At 45.1% G+C, this 27,856-nt stretch overlaps 4 protein-coding genes across 5 annotated transcripts; all 4 read left to right on the top strand.

The window, feature by feature from the left end:
* Window positions 1-1,908: 1,908 nt before the first annotated feature.
* On the top strand, window positions 1,909-8,373 carry LOC117375865 (phosphatidylinositol 4-phosphate 5-kinase-like protein 1). 2 transcript variants are annotated; one of them, XR_008648832.1, is made up of 10 exons: window positions 1,909-1,926; window positions 2,770-3,009; window positions 3,817-3,971; window positions 4,233-4,357; window positions 4,566-4,600; window positions 4,670-4,725; window positions 5,901-6,010; window positions 6,293-6,455; window positions 6,661-8,184; window positions 8,306-8,373. XR_008648832.1 is itself a non-coding variant. In XM_033972218.2 (9 exons), exons 2-9 carry the CDS (start codon window positions 2,776-2,778, stop codon window positions 7,088-7,090), a joined length of 1,308 nt encoding a protein of 435 aa, XP_033828109.1. In that variant the 5' UTR covers window positions 1,909-1,926; window positions 2,770-2,775; the 3' UTR covers window positions 7,091-8,299. The 2 variants fall into 2 exon arrangements, 1 of the variants encoding a protein (XP_033828109.1); XM_033972218.2 differs by lacking the exon at window positions 8,306-8,373 and having other exon boundaries at window positions 6,661-8,299.
* Window positions 8,374-15,676: 7,303 nt separating this feature from the next.
* Window positions 15,677-17,461, top strand: LOC117375721 (interferon-inducible GTPase 5-like). The gene is made up of 2 exons (XM_033972030.2): window positions 15,677-16,219; window positions 16,793-17,461. Exons 1-2 carry the CDS (start codon window positions 15,679-15,681, stop codon window positions 17,428-17,430), a joined length of 1,179 nt encoding a protein of 392 aa, XP_033827921.1. The 5' UTR covers window positions 15,677-15,678; the 3' UTR covers window positions 17,431-17,461.
* Window positions 17,462-18,081: 620 nt separating this feature from the next.
* On the top strand, window positions 18,082-22,610 carry paxx (PAXX non-homologous end joining factor). Its single transcript, XM_033973202.2, has 7 exons — window positions 18,082-18,614; window positions 18,939-18,999; window positions 19,072-19,121; window positions 19,902-20,071; window positions 20,565-20,615; window positions 21,583-21,673; window positions 22,479-22,610. Exons 1-7 carry the CDS (start codon window positions 18,517-18,519, stop codon window positions 22,525-22,527), a joined length of 570 nt encoding a protein of 189 aa, XP_033829093.1. The 5' UTR covers window positions 18,082-18,516; the 3' UTR covers window positions 22,528-22,610.
* Window positions 22,611-23,411: 801 nt separating this feature from the next.
* Window positions 23,412-25,302, top strand: dhfr (dihydrofolate reductase). Its single transcript, XM_033973045.2, has 6 exons — window positions 23,412-23,758; window positions 23,949-23,998; window positions 24,287-24,392; window positions 24,603-24,726; window positions 24,887-25,002; window positions 25,183-25,302. Exons 1-6 carry the CDS (start codon window positions 23,673-23,675, stop codon window positions 25,259-25,261), a joined length of 561 nt encoding a protein of 186 aa, XP_033828936.1. The 5' UTR covers window positions 23,412-23,672; the 3' UTR covers window positions 25,262-25,302.
* The last annotated feature ends 2,554 nt before the right edge of the window (window positions 25,303-27,856 follow it).

Raw genomic sequence — 27,856 nt, 5'->3', positions numbered from 1 at the left:
TGGATGAGACCATTCACGGAGAGTGAGGATGAGGTTATTGTAGTCTATGGTCTGAAGCAGCTCTGTCATTGACCAAAGCCACACCTTCAGAAAATTTAATTGCACTTTCTTAAGCAGCCTCTGTGTCATTCTGATCCAGGATCTGTCTGATTCTCTTCTGTCACTGTTTCGCAGTAATGTCTCTCTTGTGTGTAAAAGAGCCGAGTGGCAGCAGTAGGATGGAGGGCGTGGCCAGACGTATAAACTGCGTGTTTCGTGTTGGTCCATGTTTTCCTCCTGCAGCAGTCCTGCTACAACTGCAGCTGAGGCTCCTAGACAGGATTGACCCAAAGAGACAGAACTGACCCAACGAGACAGAACTGACCAACGAGACAGAACTGATCAACGAGACAGGACTGACCAATGAGACAGGACTGACCAATGAGACAGAACTGACCCAATGAGACAGGACTGGATCGACTGGGTGAGTTCAGTCAACCAGAGACTCATGGGCTCAGCTTAACATTTACACACAAGCAGTAGTCCTTCTCCTAGAGGTACTACTACTATTACTTTATTACTATTACTCCTACTACAACGTCTACCACTACTACTACTACTGCTCCTACTACTACTTCTGTTTCTGCTACTGCTACTACTACTTCTAAAATGTCTTGCCACCATCAGTAGTCTATATCTCGTCATACAAATGTGCTAAAATGGATTGGTCCTACATTGTTGCCCTAGTTCCTCGTTTCCAGATTATTTCACTGTCACTTTAAAACATGACACTGCTCATTTTGTTTTAGGTACAGAAATGGTTCTTCTATTGTCGGATCACAAACACTCTGTTCCACCTTGTGATGTCATCATGTGGTAATACAGGAAGTGCTCCACTGTGTTTTTAAACTAGAATCATTTGGATCATTTCAGACGTGGACTTGCCGATCTCTACTTAACCACACTGCGTTCCGTCATCATAGTTTTCAAATCATCAACCTTTAGAGAACAACAAACCTCTCAGTGATAACAGGATATTTTCAAAAATAAAAACTTAAAATGCATCGTTCCAAATGATGATGCACAACAGAGTTTCAAACCATGTTATTGTTGTAAAGAACTGAAAATGGTCATTAGTTTATTTTTTAAATTAGAGGTATTTGCATATTACTGAAATCAAAAGCCATTTCAATCGAAAACATCTGAACAGGTCAAGTTACATTTGAACATAGGAGATGTGAATCGATATGAGCTCCACATACTTTACAAAGGTCATTTTCACACCTTCAGGGACCCTAAAGACGCGACTGTCGCAACGTCTGACTTACATCTACATCTGATTTACAGAAGTGCAAAGTGCAATATGACGGTAGATCAGTTGGTGAGTCGAGAGCGTGGTGTTTGCTGTGGTCCAGGGGTTGAGCGAGCACGATGAACAAGGTCAAGTTTTTTTATACCTTGTCAGCATTTGAGAGATCCTTTTTCTTTCCCATACTGCTTGAAAATGGTGTTCTGCTTAATAATGTGGACCGTCCTTCTTCAGTAGTTTTTCCTTTAATTGTACTTACCTGACAAACTAATTGGCCCAGGTGTCGGAGACTGATTTCACTGACCCAAAGAGCCTGAGACACAATACCATCTATGAGTTTCACTGGAAATCAAAACATTTGACCTTTATGACACTTAAACGCAATTTGCACAATCATTTGGAATGTGGTGTAAAGGTAAATTTATAACGTGACCCCATTTTGTGAAATATAAGACAGAAAGTATAAATTCATGCTGTTCTTCCCGTTTTTCCAGAGCAGGTTTAACATCTGCGAGACTCACCTGTCTCACTGTCTGTGACTCACCTGTCAGGCATGCAAAGGGGGCGGGGCAGGGGCCGGGGGCGAGGCCAGTGAACCGCTCTGATCCAGGAAGAGTCAATCAGGTCTGCTCTCTCAGGTAAGCACCGCTCCAAACTGAAAATCTGTTTAATGAGGAAGAGATTTAGGAAAAACACATTTAAAATCTATAAATGACCGAGGGAGGGGGCGGGGCTAATACTCTGAATGTACTCGAGTAAAAAGTATTGGCTCTGTTATAGGAAGCCTCTGGGTTTAGTCCTGTTTCAGCTTCATAATGAAACAAATGTAACTGTGCTACTTATACAAGACCATGTAAAAGATTTATACAGTGAGTAAAACTAGAAATACTATCAGCACCAAGTAGAGGAGGAGTAGTGGGTGTAGTAGTAGCAGTAGTAGTAGTAGTAATGGGTGTAGTGTAATAGTTGTTGTAGTAGTGCGTGTAGTAGTAGCAGCAGCAGCAGTAGTAGTAGTATTAGTGGTGGATGTAGTAGTAGTGAGTAGCTGAGTTCTTCTCTCGAACTGAAAACACTCTGTTCCACCTTGTGATGTCATCATGTGGTAATACAGGAAGTGCTCCACTGTGTTTTTAAACTCCACACACCTTCACCAGAATCATTCGGATTATTTCAGCCCTGAAATGGCCAATCTCTACTGAACAAAAGGTAAAAGGAGCTGTTAACTTGAAAACTACCACTTCATGACATCACAAGGTGGAACAGAGCATTCTGAGGTTTGGAGATGTTACAGAGTGATAATAAATTGTTACTCTAAAAAAAAATTATGTGTGAATGAAACAACACAACTCCAGGTGTGTTTTTGAGGAGGTTTTTAAGGCTCTGGCGACACAGATTCTGTTGTGAGCGTAGACACAGACCACCACTTTAATGAAACAAAGAACCAGATGCCACAAATCTCATCACTTTACTTCAATCTGAAGACCAAGATGGCCGACAGCACAGTGTCCAGGGCGGCCAGGAGGCGGCGCCGCTGGTGGCACCTCCGCCAGCAGTGGAGCATGCTGGGAGTTTTCGAGATCTCAGCGGATCACGAGTTTTTCCGGCTCACGACGTTCATCAAAGAAGGAACGCGAGTGTCCATCCAGAAAGGTGTGGTCAGCGACAGGCCGAGCGGACTGACCGAGGAAGACTACAGGAAGAAGGAGCAGCAGACACACAAGGTGAGACACACACGTATACACACATGCACACATACATACATACACACACACATATACACACATGCACACATACATACACACACATACAGACATATACACATACACACATACATACACACACACATATACACACATGCACACATACATACACACACATACACACACACCCCAACATACACACACATGCATAAACACACACATACACAAATATATACACACAAACATACACACAAACGTATATACACACATACATACACATACACACATGCACACACAAACGCATATACACATACATAAACATATATACATATACAGACATACACACACATACACATTCACACAAACATGCACACCCCTGCATACATACACACACACACATATGCACATACATACACACATACATACACACATGCACACACACACCACACACACACAAAAATACATACACACATACATGCACAAACACACATTCACACACACACACACTACACATTTTATACACATGCACACACACCCCTACACAAACACAGGCACACACATACAATTTTTCTCTTATATTATTATTTTTTTTTTTTAAGCTTCTTTTTGGCTGTGTTTGATAATGTGTGCATTATGTCTCCATGGTAACTGCTGAATATTCTGCCACAGACATACACGTAGAACCCTCTCAGCGTGATGTGACTGTACAGTATCAATACAAGTCAGACCCCACTGAGTGACCGGCAGGACGACTGACGCCCACAGTCTCTGGGCACAACCCCTGTCCCTCATGTCCAAATGTGTTAGACGTGTTTGCTCCTGTGACAGGGCTTCTCCATGGAGACCTTCGCGGCTCCGGTATTCCGGTTCCTGCGGTGTTCCGTGGGCATTTCCGAGGAGCAGTATCTGGACTCTCTCTGCTCTGACCAGTGCTACGTCCAGTTCATCAGCAACTCCAAGAGCAAAGCCGACTTCTTTGTCACGTCAGTAAAAAGGGCATCTGACACACACAGGGAGGGCATCTGACACACACAGGGAGGGCATCTGACACACACAGGGAGGGCATCTGACACACACAGCAAGTCCATATCTGAAATGATCCAAATGATTCTAGTGAAGCTGTAGGGAGTTTAAAAACACAGTGGAGCACTTCCTGTATCACCACATGATGACATCACAAGGTGGAACAGAGTTTTTCCAGTTTGAGTCACATGAACCTTTAATACTGAGTGTGTTTGTTTCAGACATGATAAAAGGTTTTTCCTGAAGACTCAGAGTCGACGTGAGGTTCAGTTTCTCCTCAACAAACTCAAGGCCTATGTCCAGCACCTGGAGAAGAACCCACACAGCATCATGGTCCGCTTCATGGGTACAAATACTACGAACACTGTTACTGCTAGTACTACTACTACAAGTGCTACAACAGCTACTACTACTATTGCTATTACTACTGCTACTACTACTGTTACTACTACTACTACTGCTACTATTACTACTACTACTGCTACTATTACTACTACTGCAACTGCTAGTACTACTACTACTTGTTCGTGATGACATGTTTGTGATGTTTTCAGGAGTTTACAAGATTATCATCCCAAATGAAATGAAGGTAAACTGACTCTATTTAAAATGGTTCCTGTTCGTTTCCAATTTTAAAACATGTTCAAATATTTGACAGAAATATTTCATCGTGATGCAAAGCGTGTTCTTCCCCGATGAAAGGATTGACATCAGGTCAGACTCAAACCTCCAAAGACACTTTCACTTTCACTTTGTAAAATACAGAACAAACCTGAATCAGACTCAGTAAAGTTTCCATATTTTGAAGGATTCTTAAAAAAAATAAAAATGTAAAAAAAATTTAAATCCTCAAAGTGCCTAAAAGTTAGCTTTGTCAGATTTAGCCTAGCTCTGCTCTGAGCCCGTGCTGGCTCTGCTCTAACAGCTGTTGTTCTGATTGGTCAGGACTGATCACATGGTGCACGTGTCTGACGTCACTCATTGAGCAGAACTGAGCAGTGGTTCTGGACATTTCACATTCATTTTTGCAACAATTCAAATATTAAGAGTTCAAAGACATCGCACAAGCTAACGACCAGCTATGTGCTAACCAGCTATGTGTTAGCCAACTACATGCTAACCAGCTACGTGCTAACCAGCTACGTGCTAACCAGCCACATGCTAACCCGTCACATGCTAACCAACTACATGCTAACCAGTCACATGCTAACCAGCTACGTGCTAACCAGCTATGTGCTAAAGAGCTACGTGCTAACCAGCTACACGCTAACTATTATCCATGTCATGGTTGTTTTAAGTCCAAAAAGGCCGTGATTGTGTGACATGTTTTAATAACTTGGTTGTTTAACTTTCAGAAACAGATTTAAATAAAAGTGCCGCTCTTGTGTCATTAGTTCCACGTCGCTGATCAGCCCTGAGGTTTCAAACTTTTAATATTCTTGTTTTTGTTTTTTTTCCTGAAAGTTTATGAGAAAAATGAATGAGAAATCCAGCTCCACACCCACGGGTGTTTGGGGTGGGCAGGGTTATTGGGGTGGGCGTGGTTATTGGGGTGGGCGTGGTTATTGGGGTGGGCGTGGTTATTGGAGTGGGCGTGGTTATTGGGGTGGGTGTGGTTATTGGGGTGAGCGTGGTTATTGGAGTGGGCGTGGTTATTGGGGTGGGCAGGGTTATTGGGGTGGGCGTAGTTATTGGGGTGGGCAGGGTTATTGGGGTGGGCGTGGTTATTGGGGTGGGCGTGGCTGTGGAGCAACATTCAGGATGTAATGAGGAAGAAAAAACAGTTTGGGCATTTTTGTGCGCTGTACTGTAGCGTGGAACGTTTAGAACCAAAACAAGCGTGGTGAATTCGAAAACTCAGCATCCCTCATGACTAAACTGTGTTTCAGGTACGACCTGAAGGGCTGTGAGGTCGGCAGGTGGACCGACCCTGACACCAAAGGAAAACACATCATCAAAGTCCTGAAAGACAACAACTTCCAAGAACACATCACCCTGGGTACGTCTGCGGCAGAGTGGTTAGCCTCTCTCCTACTCTCTCAGTGTGAAGTTTGTGGGTTAAACTTATGGATTGTGTAAAGAACTGGACAAAGTGAGTGTGACGTCACCCACAGCGTTCGACTCAAATATAGCGGCTAATGTTCATATCTTGGTAGCTCATGATCACTTCCTGCTTGGAACGCGGCAGCTACCAGCTTAGCTCTGTCCAGAGATATGTGCAGTCTGTGACCGGCGGTTGTGGGTTAGACTCCCGTGTGATTCATGACTGTCTGCTCCTCAGGTCCAGAGAAGTCCTGGTTTGTGGAGCAGGTCAGGGCAGATGTTGAGTTCCTTCGTGGTCTGAACGTTCTGGACTACAGTCTGCTCCTCGCTCATCAACCTCTGCACCAAGACGAGCTTCAGGGGAGACACTCGCTCGCAAATCTGGTCCTCCGCACCACCAAGTGAGAACTAAAGCAGGACTAAACCAGGACTGAACCAGGACTAAAGAAGGACTAAAGAAGGACTAAAACAGGGCTGAAGCAGAACTGAACCAGGACTGAACCGGGACTAAACCAGGACTGGACCAGGACTGGACCAGGACTGAACCAAGGCTGAGCCAAACTGAACCAGGATTAAACCAGGACTATATTCTGGTCTTTCCCTCAGGTCTCTGGACATGGACAGTCCCTCTGAAGCGAATGAACCCACAGCGCCGCTCCTCTCTCAGAACAGAACCTCTCCTGAGACTGATTCTGGTCCAAATCCTGGTCCAGATCCTGGTGTGGACTTGGGTGGTGCCAGTTCTGACCCGGATGCCCTCCCACTAGCCCCTCTGTCCCTCCCCTCTGGACTGCGGGACTTTGGGGAGCACCATCGCCGCCTGCTGCCTAACTGCGAGAATGCAGTCCACGTCATCGATGGCGAGGACAAACGCTACTTCGTGGGGATCATCGACATCTTTACGGTTTATGGCTGTAAAAAACGTCTGGAGAGTCTCTGGAAGACGCTCCGATTCCCGGGAAGATCCTTCTCCACCGTCAGCCCCGGGAAGTACTCTGCACGATTCTGCCAATGGATCCAGGGCAGGACCAAGTGAACAGGACTGAACCAGGACCAAATCAGGACTAAAGCAGGACTACACCAGGACTGAACCAGGACCAAATCAGGACTGAACGAGGACTGAACGAGGACTGAACCAGGACTAAACCAGGACTAAACCAGGACTGAACCAGGACTGAACCAGGACTAAACCAGGACTGAACCAGGACTAAACCAGGACTGAACCAGGACCGAACCAGGAATAAACCGGGACTAAACCGGGACTGAACCGGGACTGAACCGGGACTGAAGCGGGACTAAAGCAGGACTACACCAGGACTGAACCAGGACTAAACCAGAACTAAACCACGACTGAACCAGGACCGAACCGGGACTAAACCAGGATTGAACCGGGACTAAACCGGGACTAAACCAGGACTAAACCAGGACTGAACCAGGACTAAACCAGGACTGAACCAGGACTACACCAGGACTGAACCGGGACTGAACCGGGACTAAACCGGGACTAAACCAGGACTGAACCAGGACTGAACCAGGACTGAACCAGGACTAAACCAGGACTGAACCAGGACTGAACCAGGACTGAACCAGGACTAAAACAGGACTAAACCAGGACTGAACCAGGACCGAACCAGGAATAAACCGGGACTAAACCGGGACTGAACCGGGACTGAAGCGGGACTAAAGCAGGACTACACCAGGACTGAACCAGGACTAAACCAGAACTAAACCAGGACTGAACCAGGACCGAACCGGGACTAAACCAGGATTGAACCGGGACTAAACCGGGACTAAACCAGGACTAAACCAGGACTGAACCAGGACTAAACCAGGACTGAACCAGGACTACACCAGGACTGAACCAGGACTACACCAGGACTGAACCGGGACTGAACCGGGACTAAACCGGGACTAAACCAGGACTGAACCAGGACTGAACCAGGACTAAACCAGGACTGAACCAGGACTAAACCAGGACTGAACCAGGACTGAACCAGGACTGAACCAGGACTGAACCAGGACTAAACCAGGACTAAACCAGGACTAAACCAGGACTGAACGTAGTCCTACACCAGGACTAAAACAGGAATAAAACAGGACTAAACCAGGTCTAAACCAAGTCTAAACCAAGTCTAAACCAGGACTAAAACAGGACTAAAACAGGACTAAACCAGGACTAAACCAGGCCTAGACCAGGATTAAACCAGGACTGAATCAGGACTGAACCAGGCTTGAACCAGGACTACACCAGGACTAAAACAGGACTAAACCAGGACTGAACTTGGTCTAAACCAAACTGGATCTAATCCTGTACACCAGCACTTGCCAGGAGGAATTAGTCATGTGAAATATTCTTGTTGCATATTTCTGTAGGATCCATTTTATTAAACTGAGATTGTAAGATTTATAATTGTCAATGTAGATGTAATTATTAAAGAAACACTGATGTCGTGATGAGAGACTTTCAGAGAGTGAATATTCAGAGAGTGATTATCCAGAGTTCCTGTTGTGTCTCCAGAGTTCACCTGGCGCCCCCTGGAGGCTGCAGGACACTGAATATTCACTCTCTAAATATTCACTCTATAAATATTCACTCTCTGAATATTCACTCTCTCAATATTCACTCTGAATATTGACACTCTGAATATTCACTCTGAATATTCACTCTCTGCTCTATTGCTTCAGTCACTGATGAGACGGGCCATTCCCTCTGAAACATCTTCTGTCATGTTTGGTGTAGAAAGTCTGTAGCATTTCAGAGCTAGCAGGTTAGCATAGCTATCTCCAAGCAGGGTCTCCATGGATACAGGAAAAACACTGCCCAAATCACCCAGTCCAATATTCATTAACTTCCTCTGAGCTGCACACGCTGCACTTCTTTTTTTTATTGTGATCAAATTTTATTTTTTGTATAATAACAAAATCAGGACAAAAAAAAAATGTGTGCATGCACATATACAAACACTTACTAAATACACAACTAAATACAAACTCACATGCATAAATGCACACTTATATACACACACCTATACCATAAAACATACTTATACACATAAATACTTGTACACTATATATGTATTCATATACGCCTATACATATATATACACCCTTCATTATTATTATTATTATTATTATTATTATTATTATTATTATTATTATTAATAATAATAATAATACCACCATAATTTATTTGATCTATTTTAAAATAATTAAAGGCCTCTCACAGCGACTCTACTCAGCTACTTTGAGATTATCCAGTTCTAATAAGGTTTTATTCCATAATGAGAGTTTTTGTCTTGGCTGAATGCATTTTGTCTCCTGATAATTCCATGTTCATGACATAATGAAAGGTATTGATCCAGTGAGTAGGAGTCAAGTTGTTAGATGTTTGCCAGTGAAGGGCCAGAAGTTTTTTCACTGCTGTTAAACCTGCCAGTCGTATCTTTTTGTTTTCATTTTAGTTAAATAAGAATGTACAGTTTTCCAAAATAGATTGACCTCTTTACAATCCCAAAACATGTGGATAAAAGTATAAATCGTGTTCTCTGAACAATATGGAGGAGAGGTGAGTTTCATCAGGTACTTCTTCTTGGGGGTTAAATAAGTTCTATGTAGAACATGAACACGCTGCACTTCTGAGTTGGTCAAACCCCAAAATGAAAGGTCAGTGTTTGGTCACTTATTTATGTCCAGACCAGAAATCACTGAGGTCATGAGGTCAAACATCTACACGAGCAATTTCTGTGTATTCTGTGGTAATGCGCTTTTCACATGAGATGAATATAAGTCATGAAACCAAACGCACCCACTGCCTCTGCTGTTTCTGCTGCTTCTGCTGTGAGAGTCCAGCCACAACGAGGAAATCAATAAAACCACAAGAATCAGGACTAAACTAGGACTGAACCAGAACTAAACCTGGACTAAACCTGGACTAAACCAGGACTAAACCAGGACTGAACCAGGACTGAACCAGGACTGAACCAGGACTGAACCAGGACTGAACCAGGACTGAACCCGGACTGAACCCGGACTGAACCCGGACTGAACCTGGACTAAATCAGGACTAAACTAGGACTGAACCAGAACTAAACCAGAACTAAACCAGGGCTAAACCAGGGCTAAACCAGGACTGAACCAGGACTGAACCAGGACTAAACCAGGACTAAACCAGGACTAAACCCGGACTAAACCCGGACTAAATCAGGACTAAACTAGGACTGAACCAGAAATAAACCAGGGCTAAACCAGGACTAAACCAGGACTGAACCAGAACTAAACCCGGACTGAACCCGGACTAAACCCGGACTAAATCAGGACTAAACTAGGACTGAACCAGAACTAAACCAGGACTAAACCAGGACTAAACCAGGACTAAACCAGGACTGAACCAGGACTGAACCAGGACTAAACCAGGACTAAACCAGGACTAAACCAGGACTAAACCAGGACTAAACCAGGACTGAACCAGGACTAAACCAGGACTAAACCAGGACTAAACCAGGACTAAACCAGGACTAAACCAGGACTAAACCAGGACTGAACCAGGACTGAACCAGGACTGAATCAGTTTATTATAAATTCCAAAGTACATGTGTTTTAATGAGAGATCACCAAATGTGAAGCCCTGAGGGTTTGGGCCTAGGTATTTGGAGACGGTGTATTTCTGAGACTTTTTACGGATAAATATGCAAAAATTTCAAATCTCCAGATCTGTCTTTTCCCCTATATTAATCCAACTTTTACTTCATTGACCAATTATGTCTATATTATTATGTCATTAAAAACACTTGCTGGACAGATATGTACAATCTAAAACATTTAATGAATACATTTTCTATCAGAGAAAAAGGCAAAGTAAAAGTAAAATTAAAGCCGCAAGCGGCATCGAACGGCCCTCGCAGGCTGTGCTTTGCACTCGACCGACCCGGCACTCCCTACAGGAGGTGCTAACGTGCCAGTTTTGTCCCTGTTATTGCAGCTTTGGGCTGTACTTGTCACTAAACAAAGTCTAAACACAGTGGAAGGACTGATGCACAAAATGCAAAAACATGGCTTTTTCCAGGCATCACCATGGCAACACCGTGCAAAATACAAACTTGGGAGGTTTCCCATTAGGATAACATTGGCAGTTTGGCGCATCGCAGAAGAAGAAGAAAAAATATATATACATATATATTTTTAGCAAAAACAATATATCCGATAACATTAGAATGACATATTATACATATTATATATTTATATATATTTTTTTGAAAGCTCTCGACTTTCCCCATGTCACCGTTGGGTCAATGGCGAATGACGGGTGCTGACGCGCCTCGAGATCCGCCATTGACCTCCCATTGACTTCCATTCATTTTAGCAGTAATAAATATGGCCCATGCCTGTGGCATGGGGACTTGGATAGGGCTCGATGCCAGGAGTGTGTTTGGGCCATGAAGTTGCACACGAAGCGCACAACTTCGTGGCCCCATGCACTCATCGTTGCACTCATCGTTGCGGAAGCAATAGGCCCTACGCCCTGTAGGGTCTCGGGCCTAATAAAAAGTATAAGAGGATGTGGTAAATGAAGTGAGTTTTTCATAGTTCCATGAGCACTAATGTAAAGTGTGCTAAATGAGTCCGCTGCATCACCACTACACCTCTACACTCTGTGAGAATGTTAAAGCCACACTGATCATCCTGCAACACTTAATCTACTACAGATGTCCATAATGTCTCTTTACATTTTAAAATTTACAAAGGCAAGTGATAAGATATATTAATTATATTTGTTCTTTTGTACTCAGTGGTTATATAAGTTTTAATCACATTGGGGTCTGCATGTTCATGAGATCCTCAAACATTTCCAGACAGTTGGATTAGAAGGAACAGATCAATACTGTGTGCACCATGTTCACCAGAGACACCTCTGGATTTGTTTCTGTGGGACTATGTGTTACAGCTCTAGGCCTTAAGTTCTTTGTTATTATTTGCCTGTTGTGTGTTGCTAAATCTGTCCATTTTCCCCATGAAACCCTGGCTGTGTGAGCCCTCGTCTGTGATTGGAGGACTGTTTCTCGGCCTGTGGCTCACCTGCTGCTGTCTCCCATACTTAAGAGGATTCACCACACACCTGACCCTACATAAGCTGGGTCATAACACTATGTTAAAGATATCGTGTATTGAACAAAGATAAGGGACATTACTGCACTAAAGCAAAAGATACAGATGCAACTGAACCATTGATGAGGCTCTGCTACAGCGAAACACGGCAAGAAATCCAGTCCTGTCCTGATGTGCTTCGTGTGTCTAATGGAGCCCATATAGAGAGGTATGAAACGAGGTCAAACACTTTCGAAACCACTGAGTACAACAGAACAAGTCTGAATAAGATATCTGATCAACTGCCTTTGTAATAAATGTTTTAAATTGTAAAGAGACTTTATGGACACCCTGTATATCAAAATGCAGGAAAAAAGTTAACTTCATGCTATTTCATCAACAGCAAGGGCTCTGTGTGTACTGTTTGTTTTTTAGCAGACCCTAATAAAAAAAATGTTTATTTTCTAACTGTTAAGCTATGTGGGCCCATTTATTCCTTTTGTTAACGATCTCATAATCAGAATCAGGAAAAAGGTTTTATTGCCATTGCCAGTTAACAAAATTAAAAAACCAGGAATTTGCTTAGGCCATGACGAGCCAAATCCACCTCCCTCTTTTTGCAGATACATGACCGTCCGAGATGAGAGCGATGTCGTCTCAAACTGAGCTTTACAGAGTGGTGTCTGGAGATGCAGCAGTTGGTGTACTTAGGGAAGAGTGGGGGGAAAGTACACAGCCCTGTGGAACTCCTGTCCCAGTCCATCCATCCATCCATTTTCTTCCGCTTATCCGGGGCCGGGTCGTGGGGGCAGCAGTCTAAGCAGGGACTCCCAGACTTCCCTCACCCCGGACACGTCCTCCAGCTCCTCCGGTGGGACCCCAAGGCGTTCCCAGGCCAGCCGAGAGACATAGTCCCTCCAGCGTGTCCTGGGTCTTCCCCGGGGCCTCCTCCCGGTGGGACATGCCCAGAACACCTCCCTAGGGAGGCGTCCAGGAGGCATCCTGAGCAGATGCCCGAGCCACCTCAGCTGGTTCCTCTCAACGTGTAGGAGCAGCGGCTCTACTCCGAGCTCCTCCCGTGTGACCGAGCTCCTCACCCTATCCCTAAGGGTGCGCCCGGCCACTCTGCGGAGGAAGCCCATTTCAGCCGCTTGTATCCGCGATCTTGTCCTTTCGGTCATTACCCAAAGCTCATGACCATAGGTGAGGGTAGGAACGTAGGTTGACCGGTAAATCGAGAGCTTCGCCTTCCGGCTCAGCTCCTTCTTTACCACAACGGACCGATACAGCGACCGCATCACTGCAGACGCTGCACCGATCCGCCTGTCAATCTCACGCTCCATCCTTCCCTCACTCGTGAACAAGACCCCGAGATACTTGAACTCCTCCACTTGGGGCAGAGACTCACCACCCACCCAGAGAGGGCAAACCACCTTTTTCTGGTCGAGAACCATGGCCTCAGATTTGGAGGAGCTGATTCTCATCCCAGCCGCTTCACACTCGGCTGCAAACCGCCCCAGTGCCTGTTGCAGGTCCTGGCTCGAAGAAGCCATCAGGACAACATCATCTGCAAATAGCAGAGATGAAATCCTGTGGTTCCCAAACCAGACCCCCTCCGGCCCCTGGCTGCGCCTAGAAATTCTGTCCATAAATATAATGAACAGAACTGGTGACAAAGGGCAGCCCTGGTGGAGTCCAACATGCACCGGGAACAGGTCTGACTTACTGCCGGCAATGCGAACACAGCTCCCGCTCCGGTCATACAGGGACCGGAAAGCCCTTAGCAAAGAGCCCCGGACCCCATACTCCCAGAGCACCCCCCAAAGGACACCACGAGGGACACGGTCGAATGCCTTCTCCAGATCCACAAAACACATGTGGACTGGTTGGGCATACTCCCATGAACCCTCGAACCCTCGAACCCTGTCCCCGACCGCCACGCGATGTTGCAGAGACGTGTCAGCCAAGATAGCCCCACAACATCCAGAGACTTGAGGTACTCAGGACGGATCTCGTCCACCCCCGGAGCCTTGCCACCGAGGAGCTTGCCAACCACCTCAGTGACTTCAGCCAGGGTGATGGACGAGTCCGCCTCTGGGTCCCCAGTTTCTGCTTCCTCCTCGGAAGACGTGACAGTGGGATTGAGGAGATCCTCAAAGTATTCCTTCCACCGCCCGACAACATCCCCAGTCGAGGTCAGCAGCTCTCCACCCGCACTGTAAACAGTGTTGGTGAAGCACTGCTTCCCCCTCCTGAGGCGTCGGACGGTTTGCCAGAATCTCTTTGTCCCAGTGTCCGAGACATTCTTCCCCAATCGCACACACTCACTCTGGTCCGTCTGGAAGTCTGTGCGCCCTCTGTAGTTGGAGTCAGACAGAGCAGAGAGAGCTTATGCAAGCTGCAGATCAGGGAGGTGTTGATCACAGAGCTGGAGTCCACAAACAGGATCCTGGTCTAGGTTCCTGAGGAGTCCAGCTGCTGGAGGATGAACAGGATTTGGGTGTTTAGGTGAACTGCAGAGGGTCATTCAGTCCTTCCCTCCAGACAGCACTTTTACTCATGCTAATATTTACCCCCAAAAATCTGTACCGTCTCTGCTTCACAAAGAGCCCAGTACGCCAACGAGCCCAATACTCCAAAGAACCCAATACTCCAAAGAGCCTAATACTCCAAAGAGTTCAGTTTTTTTCAGTCATTTTATTTAGAGGAAAATCACCCTACAGCAAATTACATCAATCATAGTCACTTAAGGTCACACTATTTATATTAAAGTATTGCCCTGCAGTTTAGCTGCAGTTAAATATAATATAATATATAATATAATAATAATAATAATAGTAACTTAAATACTGCTACTACTGCTGCTACTACTGCTGCTGCTGGTGCTATGACTACAACTGCTACAAATACTGCTACTGGTACTGCTACTGCTACTACCAGTGCTACTACTATGTCAGTGTGAATAATATTACACATACATTTATTCCAGTCTGATAGGATTGCTCTTAAGCACCAATGGAAATGTTGTGATAGTTCATTCCTTGTTGTTTTGTTCTTAAATGATGAGACATCAGTGAATGTGTGTAGTGGTGGTGAACATTTACAAATGATTTACTTTATTACTTTATATTTGTATTTATATTATATTTTATATAGAGCTAAGTTTCATTTTTCCCTTTTTTACACTTGTCTATGAGATGTGTTATTAATAAAGTGGATTGAAACTTACAGCAGTGGGTGTGGTGAGGAGGAGCATGTACATATATATACATACATACACATATATATGTACTGCAGATCAGTGTTCTTCATTCACCTCAGAAATATCTGCTGACAGCAGCTCTGCTCCTGTAAGTATTTCACAATACTTAAATAAATCTGACTGATTTGGATTTATATATATATATATATATATATATATATATATATATATATATATATATATATATATATATATATATATATATATATATATATATATATATATATATATATATATATTTTATATATAATTTTTATATATAATTTTTTTAAGAGACCAAGATGGACAACTTCTCTGCAGAAATGAAAGCTGCTCTTGAAAACAATGACCAGGCGGCTGCTGCTAAACTGGCCAAAGAGCGTTTAGAGGCAATAGACAACGCTTCACTGACCATCGGAGTCACTGGAGAGTCGGGCTGTGGTAAATCCAGTTTCGTCAATGCTCTCAGAGGCCTGAAGAACTCTGATGAGGGAGCTGCTCCGACTGGACCTGTGGAGACCACTATGGAGCCAATTGAGTACCCCCATCCAGATCACCCCAACGTTAAGATATGGGACCTGCCTGGGATTGGCACGCCTAATTTCAAAGCTGACCAGTACCTGGAGAAAGTGGAGTTTGAGAAATATGACTTCTTCCTCATCATCTCTAACACTCGCTTCAAAGAAAATGATGCAAAACTGGCTCACGAAATTCAGAAGATGAACAAAAAGTTCTACTTTATTCGATCCAAAATTGACCAAGACATCCAAAATGAAAAAAGAGACAAGAAAGTGTTTAATGAGAGAGAAACTCTTTCACTAATTAGGAACAACTGTGTTGAAGGTAACTATGATTTAAAAACATTTCACTGCTCTTTGGTCTTTCCCTGTTGTGTTTTATTTTGTCCATTCTTGTGTACTTTATGACATTAGCTTCTTTTCCACTGGCCCAATTCAACCAAGTTGTGCTTCCATGCTCTGGGCTCCAGGCTCCAGGCTCCAGGCTCCGGGTTAGCACAAACACAAAACTATTTCTGGTTTAGTGTCAGTTTTTTCTGCATTTATTTCACTTGTTGTCGCCGTGTTTTAGCCTCTTTATGTAACAGTGGGTTTGGATCAATTTGTCAAATCTATAAACAGGAAACAGAGGTGCTAACACGCTAGCTTTGTTTTACAATGCATATCCCTGGTCAAGTCAGTGTTTAGTGAGAAATTATTATTTTACATTTATATCTGCTTTTTGTTTTAGCCCCAGTGGAGCTCGTACCCTCCAGGGTCAGACTCTCTGGAGCTCGTACCCTCCAGGGTCAGACCTCAAACAGGGAGGTTCACTTTAGACAGTGTTGACATTCTCAGACTGACCGCTCCAAAATGAACCAATGTAAACGAGGCTTTTATAATCCTTTGCTAATTGCAGGACTTGAGCAGCTGGAGATCGAGTCACCAAAGGTCTTCCTGGTCTCCAGCTCTGACCTGCACCTGTACGACTTTGAAGCTTTGGGGCAAACTCTGGAGAGTGAACTTCCTGAACACACACGAGACGCTCTCCTGCTGGCTTTGCCTAACATCAGTCTGGAGGCCATCAACAAGAAGAAGCAGGTTTTAAAGAGCAGAATTAAACTGTATGTTTTGGGATCTGCTGCAGGGGCAATGTCGCCGATCCCTGGAACTTCTGTTGTTGTTGATATTGCCCTCATGGTGAAATTTGTAAAAGAGTGTCAGAAATCTCTGAGTCTTAGTGATACGTCTTTGATGAGACTTTCTGAAGCCACAGGTGTCTCCATGGAGGAGCTCAAAAAAGAGATCAAATCCCCTCTGACTGGGGTCAAAATAACCGCAGAGCTCGTGATTGGAGTCCTGAGGAGCTTTATACTTGTGGGGGGACTTCTTGCAGCACAGGAGGGAACCAAGTTTGTTCCTTTTCTTGGAATACCTTTTGCAATGGGTTTTTCTGCTTTATCAACATACCTTGCACTCAAGTACTTACTAGACACCCTGAGTGAGGATGCACAAAGTGTTTTCAAAAAAGCCATGGGGCTGCCCACAGCTGTTTAACTGAAGCAGTTTATGCAATAATCCATCCACGTCAAAGGCAGAAAAATTAATTTCATGACAAAGGCTTCCATTCTAGTTTATATCTATATGAAGATTCTACTGAATTTATACTTAAAATGTGATATAAAATCATGTGCTGATCAGCTTAACCTGTTGTTGTTTCACTTGCAAGAACTAATAAAGAAATGTTTTAAATATACTGACCCAAACTGATTTAAAAAAAAAAAAAAAAAAAACAACTTCAGAAAAACTTCTCTGTTTCTATTATTAGAGTTTTTTAAGATCACTGTTCACGTTTAGGTGGTGTCCTGGGAGCGTCTGTTTGGGTGGTGTCCTGAGAGCGTCTGTTTAGGTCAGACTCAGGCCCGTGGGCCAAATTTGGCTCTCGATGTAATTATATTTGGCCCGCGAGATAATATCAAATATGTATGAGGACTGATCCACGCGCCAGTATAGCTGTATTACTGCAGTATTCAGTATTCTATAACAAACATGTACTCTCCCATCCCTGAGTAAAAGTAAAAAGTATCCGGTACATTACACCTGATGCTTATTCTCCAAATGAACAGACATCAGACGCCTGCAGGCGCCAGGGGGCAGCAGTGAGGCATATGTATGTGCGCATGCGCAGAAGAAACACCCGGAAGAGTTCAAAAGTTTGTAGTGATTCTGCAGCGCTGCCATAGACGATCAGTTTTAACCGGGGAAAACACGAGACACCCAGAGCCGAGCAGAGCCACTCAGAGCCACGCAGAGCCACGCAGAGTCACGCAGAGTCACGCAGAGCCAAGCTGAGCCAAGCAGAGCCACCCAGAGCCACCCAGAGCCAAGCTGAGCCAAGCTGAGCCACCCAGAGCCAAGCTGAGCCAAGCAGAGCCACCCAGAGCCAAGCAGAGCCACCCAGAGCCACCCAGAGCCAAGCTGAGCCAAGCTGAGCCACCCAGAGCCAAGCTGAGCCAAGCAGAGCCACCCAGAGCCAAGCAGAGCCACCCAGAGCCACCCAGAGCCAAGCTGAGCCAAGCTGAGCCACCCAGAGCCAAGCTGAGCCAAGCAGAGCCACCCAGAGTCACGCACAGCCTCTGGGGGATGGAGTCGTGTCGGTTCTGCTCCGTGACAGAACAAAGCTCCGGCTGCAGACACGTGTTCTGCTGCACGCGGAGTAAACACGGAGGCTTCAAAATCAGGTGAACAACAACAACAGTGAGATGTGCGCAACGTGCGCAACGTGCGCAACGCTCACTGTGACTGACGCGTGGAGCAGACGCACGAGTCTCTTTCTCTTGTTTTATCCACACATCTCCAAATGACAAATCCACAAATTACACAACACAACACGTGGGAGGGCATCTGACACACTGTAACATCTGGGAGGGCATCGGACACAACACCTGCAGATTATTAGACATTTGACCTGTCCCCATCTCAGTCTAACACTACAGAGATACAGGAGGTTGGGAGGGCATCTGACACACAGGAGGTTGGGCATCTGAGTGAATGCTGTGTTGTAGTGTGACAGATGCCGCAGACGTGTGGACCGCAGACTCTGCAGATGAGGAGCTGGAGACGTTTGTAAGTTTTTTCTGATTTTGTTTTTATCGTCACATTTATGAGTTTTGTAAAATAATTTTTGTTTTGTTTTAGACTCAAAAACTGTGTCTAAAATCTCCCGAGGATTTCTGTCACAAACTCAGGTCTGTCTATACTTGTCTGCAATACATGGAATTAGAGCTCGTTTAGTCCTGGTTCAGTTCTGGTTTAGTTCTGGTTTAGTCCTGGTTTAGTCCTGGTTTAGTCTTGGTTCAGTCCTGGTTTAGTCTTGGTTCAGTCCTGGTTTAGTCCTGGTTCAGTCTTGGTTCAGTCTTGGTTTAGTCCTGGTTTAGTCCTGGTTCAGTTCTGGTTTAGTCCTGGTTTAGTCCTGGTTTAGTCCTGGTTTAGTCCTGGTTCAGTCCTGGTTCAGTCCTGGTTCAGTCCTGGTTCAGTGCTGGTTTAGTCCTGGTTCAGTCTTGGTTCAGTCTTGGTTTAGTCCTGGTTTAGTCCTGGTTTAGGCCTGGTTCAGTTCTGGTTTAGTCCTGGTTTAGTCCTGGTTTAGTCCTGGTTTAGTCCTGGTTTAGTCCTGGTTTAGTCCTGGTTTAGTCCTGGTTTAGTCCTGGTTTAGTCCTGGTTCAGTCTTGGTTCAGTCTTGGTTCAGTCCTGGTTTAGTCCTGGTTCAGTCCTGGTTTAGTCCTGGTTCAGTCCTGGTTTAGTCTTGGTTTAGTCCTGGTTTAGTGCTGGTTTAGTCCTGGTTTAGTCCTGGTTTAGTCCTGGTTCAGTCCTGGTTCAGTTCTGGTTTAGTCCTGGTTTAGTCCTGGTTTAGTCCTGGTTTAGTCCTGGTTTAGTCCTGGTTTAGTCCTGGTTCAGTTCCGGTTCAGTTCTGGTTTAATCCTGGTTCAGTCCTGGTTCAGTCCTGGTTTTTGTTCTTTGTTTCTTTTCAGCTCTGGAGATGTGCACTTTGAGGTGAAGGATGAACTCGCCCAGTTACGATCGGTCTCTGGTTCAAATCCCACACGCCTGAACCTCTCCAAGATGGACGCCGCCGCTGCCAAAGAGGAAGTGAAGCAGCTCCTGTTTAAGATGGCCGACGCCCTCTCCAACAGCGCTGACCGTAAAAGCCGTTCTCTTTTCTATTTAAAGCCGCACTATGGAACCTTTATGGTGGAATCTCGTTCACCTGCTTGTTTCCATGGAGATACTGTGGTAGGACTAAGCCAGAACTGAACCAGGACTAAATAAGGACTGAACCAGGTCTAAACCAGCTTTTGTGTCTGTAATGACTAAATGACCTTGGAGAATAAAGAATTAGATTGATTGTGCGTGTGTGTGGGGGTGTGTGTGTGTGTGTGTGTGTGGGTGGGGGGGGGTGTGTGTGTGTGTGTGTGTGTGGGGGTGGGTGTGTGTGTGTGTGTGTGCGTGTGTGTGTGTAGTTTTTGCATGAGCTCCCCCTGCAGGCGTAGTCTTGTGAGTGGAGTTTGGGTCAGATGGTTTTGAAAGCTTTGGCCACGCCCACTTTTGAGTGGACCAATCTCTAGCACTTGTCTAGAGTCGACTTCAGCCCTCATGGTCACCTCAAGATCTGACCTGAGTTTCATCTGTTTCAGGAGCAGTTTTAGCCTCGAGTCCATTGAAGAACCACCAGAAACACAGCTCAGGTAAAACAGTAAGTGTGACGTTGGACTAGTGGCCACTCATTGGTACTACAATGAAAAAATCCCTCCTGCCTAGAAAGCATTTTTCTTATAGAGCGCAGACCTATTTTCAGATCATAAACTTTTTGTCAGCTTAAAATCCATCTATTGTCTTAAAAATGGTGTTTTAATAGTTGGATTCGGCTACGCTCTATGTTCGCTCTAGCTAAGCTCAAGCTCTAATTAGTTTGAGTGGTCACATGGTACGACATGAACGAGCATGTGAGCGATGTGACTGAGTCCGACTGTCAAGAACGAGCCGCAGGTTTAGAACATGATTCAGAGGCTCCTGAAGCACAAACATTATCATTTATTTTTTATTCCCTTGCCTCCTTCACAGCCGCTCCAATTGCTCTTGTTGCTAAAAGTCTCATGGGGGAAAGCTCAACTGTGCATGGTCCATGGGCAGGACCAGATGTACCTAGCTGCTAAAGGCTAAACTCGCGACATGCGCCACTGAGCACCGCCCATTAAAGTCAGTGGGTGGGTAATCTGGAGCATGGTTCCATATTTGGAATTCCAAAAGAGCCAATCCCGCTGGTTTGAATGACGCTAGCAGGAGTGACCTCGAGCACAGAAGGCGCCTGATTGGTCTGTTATTAATGGGACAAAACAGTGAAATAAAACCCCAGGATCATGTAGAGCAGGTTAATACAAAGATTTAAGACCAAAATGACGAGTCTGACAGCAGCAGCTACAGAGAGAGGGGACATGTTTTTTACACAGATGGTGAACTGGAGCCAGAGTCTACAGAACTGAAGTGCGCACATGACCACTTCCTGTTTGGAATGTGGCGGTTAGCGCGTTAGCTCTGTCCATTTACATATACAGTCTATGGAGGCAGTCTCACAGCGGTGATGTTGCTGTTGACGTTAGAACTCATACTTTTCCTGATGGATTTATTTGTCGTCGTGTTTTCTTGTGTCTGTAGAATTTGAGCCTCGGCAACAGAACAGCGCCCCCTTGGTGACACCAAAGAAAAGACTTCCTGGATCGTCTCTCATCAACCCAGGAACCAAAAAGTGAGTAGGGCATGGCTCTATGAAAATGACAGTGTCTCTAAGGACGCACTCTGTATTGAACCTGACACACTGTTTATAGAACATCAGAGCAGCTTTTACTGTCCCTGTGTGGAGAAACAGAAAAAACACCACAGCACAAGAAACAGAAACGCACGCTCCACCCAGAGCTGCAACACCAACGCCATGTGACCTTTAAACCCGCCCTGTTCAAACTGTTCAGATCTTTATCCATGTTCTAGTCGTTTCTTCTCATTGAGCCTCTGAAGTTGTATTTGGAGTGATTAATGTTTGAGTTTAATCTTTAATCCACTATTTTCAACACGCCATTTTGTCGATCAACCCCCGTTTAATCTCCACCGGTACACACCCACTGCGACGTACACGCCCACTTCGACATCACTGTGACGTCACTGACACGCCCACTGTGACGTACACACTTCCTTCTCCAGTTTTATTTTCTTATTTGATGATACTCGTAGGATTCGGCAGCGTCACGTCGTCAAATTAAAAAAATTGTGATGTGCAGCTGTCCTTAGGGGGCGCCGACGGCATGCGGCGCTTTGTTGTGATCATGTCTACGGTGACGTCAGCTCCCATTGGGCACCGCAATTTTCTAACGCGGAAGTCAGTGGACTTTTACTAAGTCGTTTTAGATGAACATTGTGATTTAAAAAGTGTAAATTATCACATAATGATCCATAGGGGTCAGAGATGAGAACCGTAGAGAGACAAGCACATCAGGACTGAGGCTGTGCTGTAACGATGATGATGTAATAGTGATGCTAGTTTGTCTTTTTACTTTCAGGAAACGTGATGCGACGGGAGTGGCCTTTGATGATCCAGATGAGGACTGAACTTTTTTATCACTTTTTATTATTTTAATGGTTTTAAACTTTTAAAACTCATGAAATGCAACAAATAAAATTGAGGATTTTTATGTGTTCTTTGCTCCGATGAAATGTACTAAATAAAATACTTCTAAATGTGCAGTTGTCCTGTTTCGTTTTATATTTTCAAACTCTGCTGTTCTGTTTAAGACCTTGTTTGTTTGGTCTGTGACTTAAAGGTCCTGTATTAAACAAACTGAGCTTTAAGTCATGTTCTAATGCTCCTCCTCAAAAACAGACCTGGAGTTGTGTTTTATTTCATTCACACATGTTTGAGTAACACTTTATTATTAGTCTGTAACATCTCCAAAGCTCAAAATGCTCTGTTCCACCTTGTGATGTCATGAAGTGGTAGTTTTCAAGTTAACAGCTCCTTTTACCTGTAGTTCAGTAGAGATTGACAATTCCAGGGCTGAAATAATCCAAATGATTCTAGTGAAGGTGTGTAGAGTATAAAAACACAGTGGAGCACATCCTGTATTACCACATGATGACATCACAAGGTGGAACAGAGTGTTTTAGTTTGAGAGAAGAACTCACCCCAAATCTGCAGGGTTTGTGTGTTAAACATGTGTGAATGAAACAAAACACAACTCCAGGTCTGTTTGTGATGAAGAAACATTAGAACAGAGATCAGAGCAGTGCATTATGGGACATTTAATATTTCGTGTGCGGCTTGTACTCACCTCGTTCAATCATTAGAAACTGAACACAAACCTGCTCCTCTGAGTGTGACCCCTGGACTGACCTGGGACGCGGAGTGCTTGACGCGTTTCCACCAGAGGGCGCAGTCTCTGAGCCACTGCGTTTGCGCCAGAGCGTGCGCGGAAAGAAAAGCGGCTTCCTGTCTGTGGTGGCGGGAAACTTTGCACAAAAACATAACAAAGTCCAGAGTCCGGGCATAAACCAGGACCAAAGCCCGGACTGACCCTGCTCTCTGCGCTCTGGACGCTGCGCACTGGAGTCCTGTGCGTAAAAGCGCGCGCCGTGCGGAACATCACCTGCGCGTCACGAGTGCACCAGCCTGCGCCGTTTAACCGCACTGTCCCCGGGTGACCGCTACGTCTGTCCCCTGGCTCCGTGTGGCGCAGATCCCCGTGAGACCCAGCACCATGTCCCGGGTGCTGAATGGAATCGTGGCCGTATGTCCGGACCTTGGCATCGGCAACAACGGAGACCTGCCCTGGCCCCGGCTCAAGTAAGGACTGGACAAAGACTGGACTAGGGACAGGACCAAGGACTAAACCAGGGATTGGACCAGGGATCAGACCACGGACTAAACCAGGGACCGGGCCAAGGATTTAACCAGGGACTGGACCAAGGATTAGTTTTTGACCTCTGACAGGTCAAAGGTTAAACCTCATAACGTCTGTGTTTCTGTTTTTCAGTAATGAGTTCAAACACTTCCGGAGGCTCACGTCCACAACATCTGAGGAAGGTAAAGTCCAACTGTAAAACTGACCTGAGACGCACCAGGGAGTGTGTGTAGTCCTGGCTCAGTCCTGGTCTAGACCTGGCCTAGACCTGGGTTAGTTCCGGCCTAGTCCTGGTCTAGTCCCGCTTTAGTCCTACTTTTGACCTGGTCTAGTCCTGGTCTAGTCCTGGTCTAGTCCTGGTCTAGTCCTGGTCTAGTCCTGGTCTAGTCCTGGTCTAGTCCTGGTCTAGTCCTGGTCTAGTCCTGGTCTAGTCCTGGTCTAGTCCTGGTTCAATCCCGATTCTGTTCTAGGTAAACAGAATGTGGTGCTAATGGGCAGAAAAACCTGGTTTTCGATCCCAGAGAAAAACCGACCTCTGACCAACAGGATCAACGTTGTCCTGAGCCGAGAACTCAAGTAAGACGTGGACCTGGACTAGACCTGGACCTGGACTAGACGTGGACCTGGACTAGACGTGGACCTGGACTAGACCTGGAGGACCTGCACTAAGATGAGACCCAGGGCCAGGTTTAATCCTGTTTCAGTCCAGGTTCAGTCCGGGTTTAGTTTTGTTTAAAATCATGTAAATATGTATGTGCCATAGTCTGTAAAGCTGTGTCTGTGCAGAGCGCCCCCTGCAGGAGCGCACTATCTGGCTTCAGACTTTAGCTCTGCCCTCAAACTCCTCAATAATGAGCTGTCTGCCACCACCGACCAAGTGTGGGTCATCGGAGGCTCCTCCCTCTACAAGGTACCAGCTGCAGAGTGGTTAGCCTGTCTCCTCCCTTCACCAGGAGGTTGTGGGTTCAAATCTGCCCTCTGTCTCTCTCTTCCTCTTTCTCTCGGGGGGTTGTGGGTTATACTGGTCCCTCTCACCAGGATGTTGTGGGTTCGACTCTTGGATGTTGCAGGAGCTGATGGAGAGCCCGGGGCAGAAACGGTTGTTTGTCACCAGGATCCTGAAGCAGTTTGAATGTGACACGTTTCTACCTGAGATCAGTCTCGACAAATACAAGCTACTGCCAGAGTGAGTCCTGATTTAGACCTGGCTTAGACCTGGCTTAGACCTGGCTTAGACCTGGCTTAGACCTGGCTTAGACCTGGCTTAGACCTGGCTTAGACCTGGCTTAGACCTGGCTTAGACCTGGCTTAGACCTGGCTTAGACCTGGCTTAGACCTGCTTCAGTCCTGTTTATTGCATTTCCAGATTTCCTGGAGTTTCCTCAGAGCTTCAGGAGGAGAATGGTGTGCAGTACAAATATGAAGTTTACGAGAGCATCCAGTGAAGAGTTAAGAGTCCTCCTCTGCTCCTTCTCTTCCACACAGCTGTTTTTATGTCAGATAAATAAACATTTCCATGAGATGTTTGAAAATCTTCTTTCCTAAATCGTTGGATCAGTGACAGTTTTCCAAATGTTCATCAAAAACACTTTAAATTTAATAAAACCATGTGTTTAAGTTTTGTTGTTTCTTCTATTTGTTTTTTAAAAGCTCCTGTATCAAATTGACTCCATGTTCTAATGCTCCTCCTCAAAAACATCCCTGGAGTTGTGTTTTGTTTCATTCACACATGTTTGAGTAACACTTTATTATTAGTCTGTAACATCTCCAAAGCGAACAGCTCCTTTTACCTTTAGTTCAGTGGAGACTGGCAATTTCAGGGCTGAAATTATCCAGATGATTCTAGTGAAGGTGAATGGAGTTTACAAACACAGTGGAGCACTTCCTGTATTACCACATGATGACATCACCAGGTGGAACAGAGTATTTTCAATTTGAGAGAAGAACAACCTAAATCTGCAGGGCTAGTGTGCTAAACTGGTGTGAATGAAACAAAACACAACTCCAGGAGGAAACACCATTAGAACAGATCAGAGAGCAGTGCATTATGGGACATTTAAGTTTAAAAAATGTCTTAAAGTTGAATTCTAAACCAGGACTGGATCTGCTGGCTCCACTTTAGTTCGTCCTCTCGGCCGCCTCGGGGCAGACTCACGGAGGAGTGGCTGCCATTCAGCTCCTACAGAGACAGAGAGGAGTGTCTGGCCGAGGACACAACAGCAGCAGGAGTCAAACCGCCAACCTCTGTGTTCGATGTTAAAGTCACTGCAGTACAATTCTCTCTAAACCAGGATTCATTTAGATCATTTTTCACACGTTTACTTCCTTTGGTTTTGGTGCATGTTTTAGATGCCTGTCTCTCCGCAGAACTCGCCTGGACTTTGCAGACTGGTTTCTATGGCAACAGCAGCGTCTTTTTACAAAGTTTCTGCTCGGCCTTGGACCTCAGTCTTTGAATACTGACGCCTGATTGGTCCTTCACAGTCAACACTACGACCTGATTGGCCCATCTCTCCTATATGAGGTGCATGTACAGCAGTCCTGGTTTAGTTCTGGTTTAGTCCTGGTTTAGTCCTTGTTTAGTCCTTGTTTAGTCCTGGTTTAGACCTGATTTAGTCATGTTTAGTCCTGGTTTAGACCGGATTTAGACCTGGTTTAGTCCTGGTTTAATCCTCACTGGTGTGTGGTCTGCTTGGTGTTTTCTGAGGTGTTTTCTCGACATGAAGAATATCTGAGGAAAATGACAAGCCTCGAGGTAAGTGAACATAATAAACCTACGTGCTGGTTTAGTCCTGGTTTAGTCCAGTTTTGGACCTGGTTTAGTCCTGGTTTAATCCTGGTTTAGTCCAGTTTTGGACCTGGTTTAGTCCAGGTTTAGTCCTGGTTTAAACCTGGTTTAGTCCTGGTTTAGACCTGGTTTAGTCCTGGTTTAAACCTGGTTTAGTCCTTGTTTAGTCCTGGTTCAGTCCTGGTTTAATCTCGGTTTAGACCTGGTTTAGTCTGGCTTTAAACCTGGTTTAGTCCTGGTTTAGACCTGGTTTAGTCCTGGTTTAGTCCAGTTTTGGACCTGGTTTAGACCTGGTTTAGTCCAGGTTTAGTCCTGGTTTAAACCTGGTTTAGTCCAGCTTTAAACCTGGTTTAGTCCTGGTTTAGTCTGGGTTTAAACCTGGTTTAGACCTGGTTTAGTCCTGGTTCAGTCCTGGTTCAGTCCTGGTTCAGTCCTGATTTAATTCTGGTTTAGACCTGGTTTAGTCCTGGTTTAGACCTGGTTTAGTCCTGGTTTAGAGCTGGTTTAGTCCAGGTTCTGACCTGGTTTAGTCCTGATTTAGACCTTGTTTAGTCCTGGTTTAGTCCTGGTTTAAACCTGGTTTAGTCCTGGTTTAGACCTGGTTTAGTCTGGGTTTAAACCTGGTTTAGTCCTGGTTTAGTCCTGGTTTAGTCCAGGATCTGGCCTGGTTTAATCTTGGTTTAGTGCCGATTTAGTCCGGATTTAGACCTGGTTTAGTCCAGGTTCTGACAAGGTTTAGACCCTATTTAATCCCGGTTTAATCCTGGTTTAGACCTGGTTTAGTCCAGGTTCTGACCAGGCTTAGACCTGTTTAGTCATAGTTTAGTCCTGGTTCAGACCTGGTTCAATCCTGGTTTAGACCCGGTTTAAGTCCTGGTTTAGTCTTAGTTTAGACTAAATCTGTTGCCGTGACATTTTAAATCATTAGTGATTCTGTCTGAACGCCCCCTGCTGTTCAGAAAGGTCAGCTCCACAAAAACACAACAAAGTGTTAAGGCCGATAATCAATACAGCCAAACTATGAACACGTCACGTTAACAATGACACAGTGAACGCATCACATGAACAATGACACACTGAACGCATCACATGAACAATGACACACTACACGCATCACGTTAACCATGACACACTAAACGCATCACGTTAACCATGACACACTAAACGCATCACATGAACAATGACACACTAAACGCATCACGTTAACCATGACACACTAAACGCATCACGTTAACAACGACGCACTGAACAC

The sequence above is a fragment of the Periophthalmus magnuspinnatus genome, chromosome 9, assembly GCF_009829125.3.
Source record: "Periophthalmus magnuspinnatus isolate fPerMag1 chromosome 9, fPerMag1.2.pri, whole genome shotgun sequence".
Lineage (NCBI taxonomy): Eukaryota > Metazoa > Chordata > Actinopteri > Gobiiformes > Gobiidae > Periophthalmus > Periophthalmus magnuspinnatus.
The sequence above is the reverse complement of the archived record's forward strand: the minus strand, read 5'-3'. Positions and strand labels throughout refer to the sequence as shown.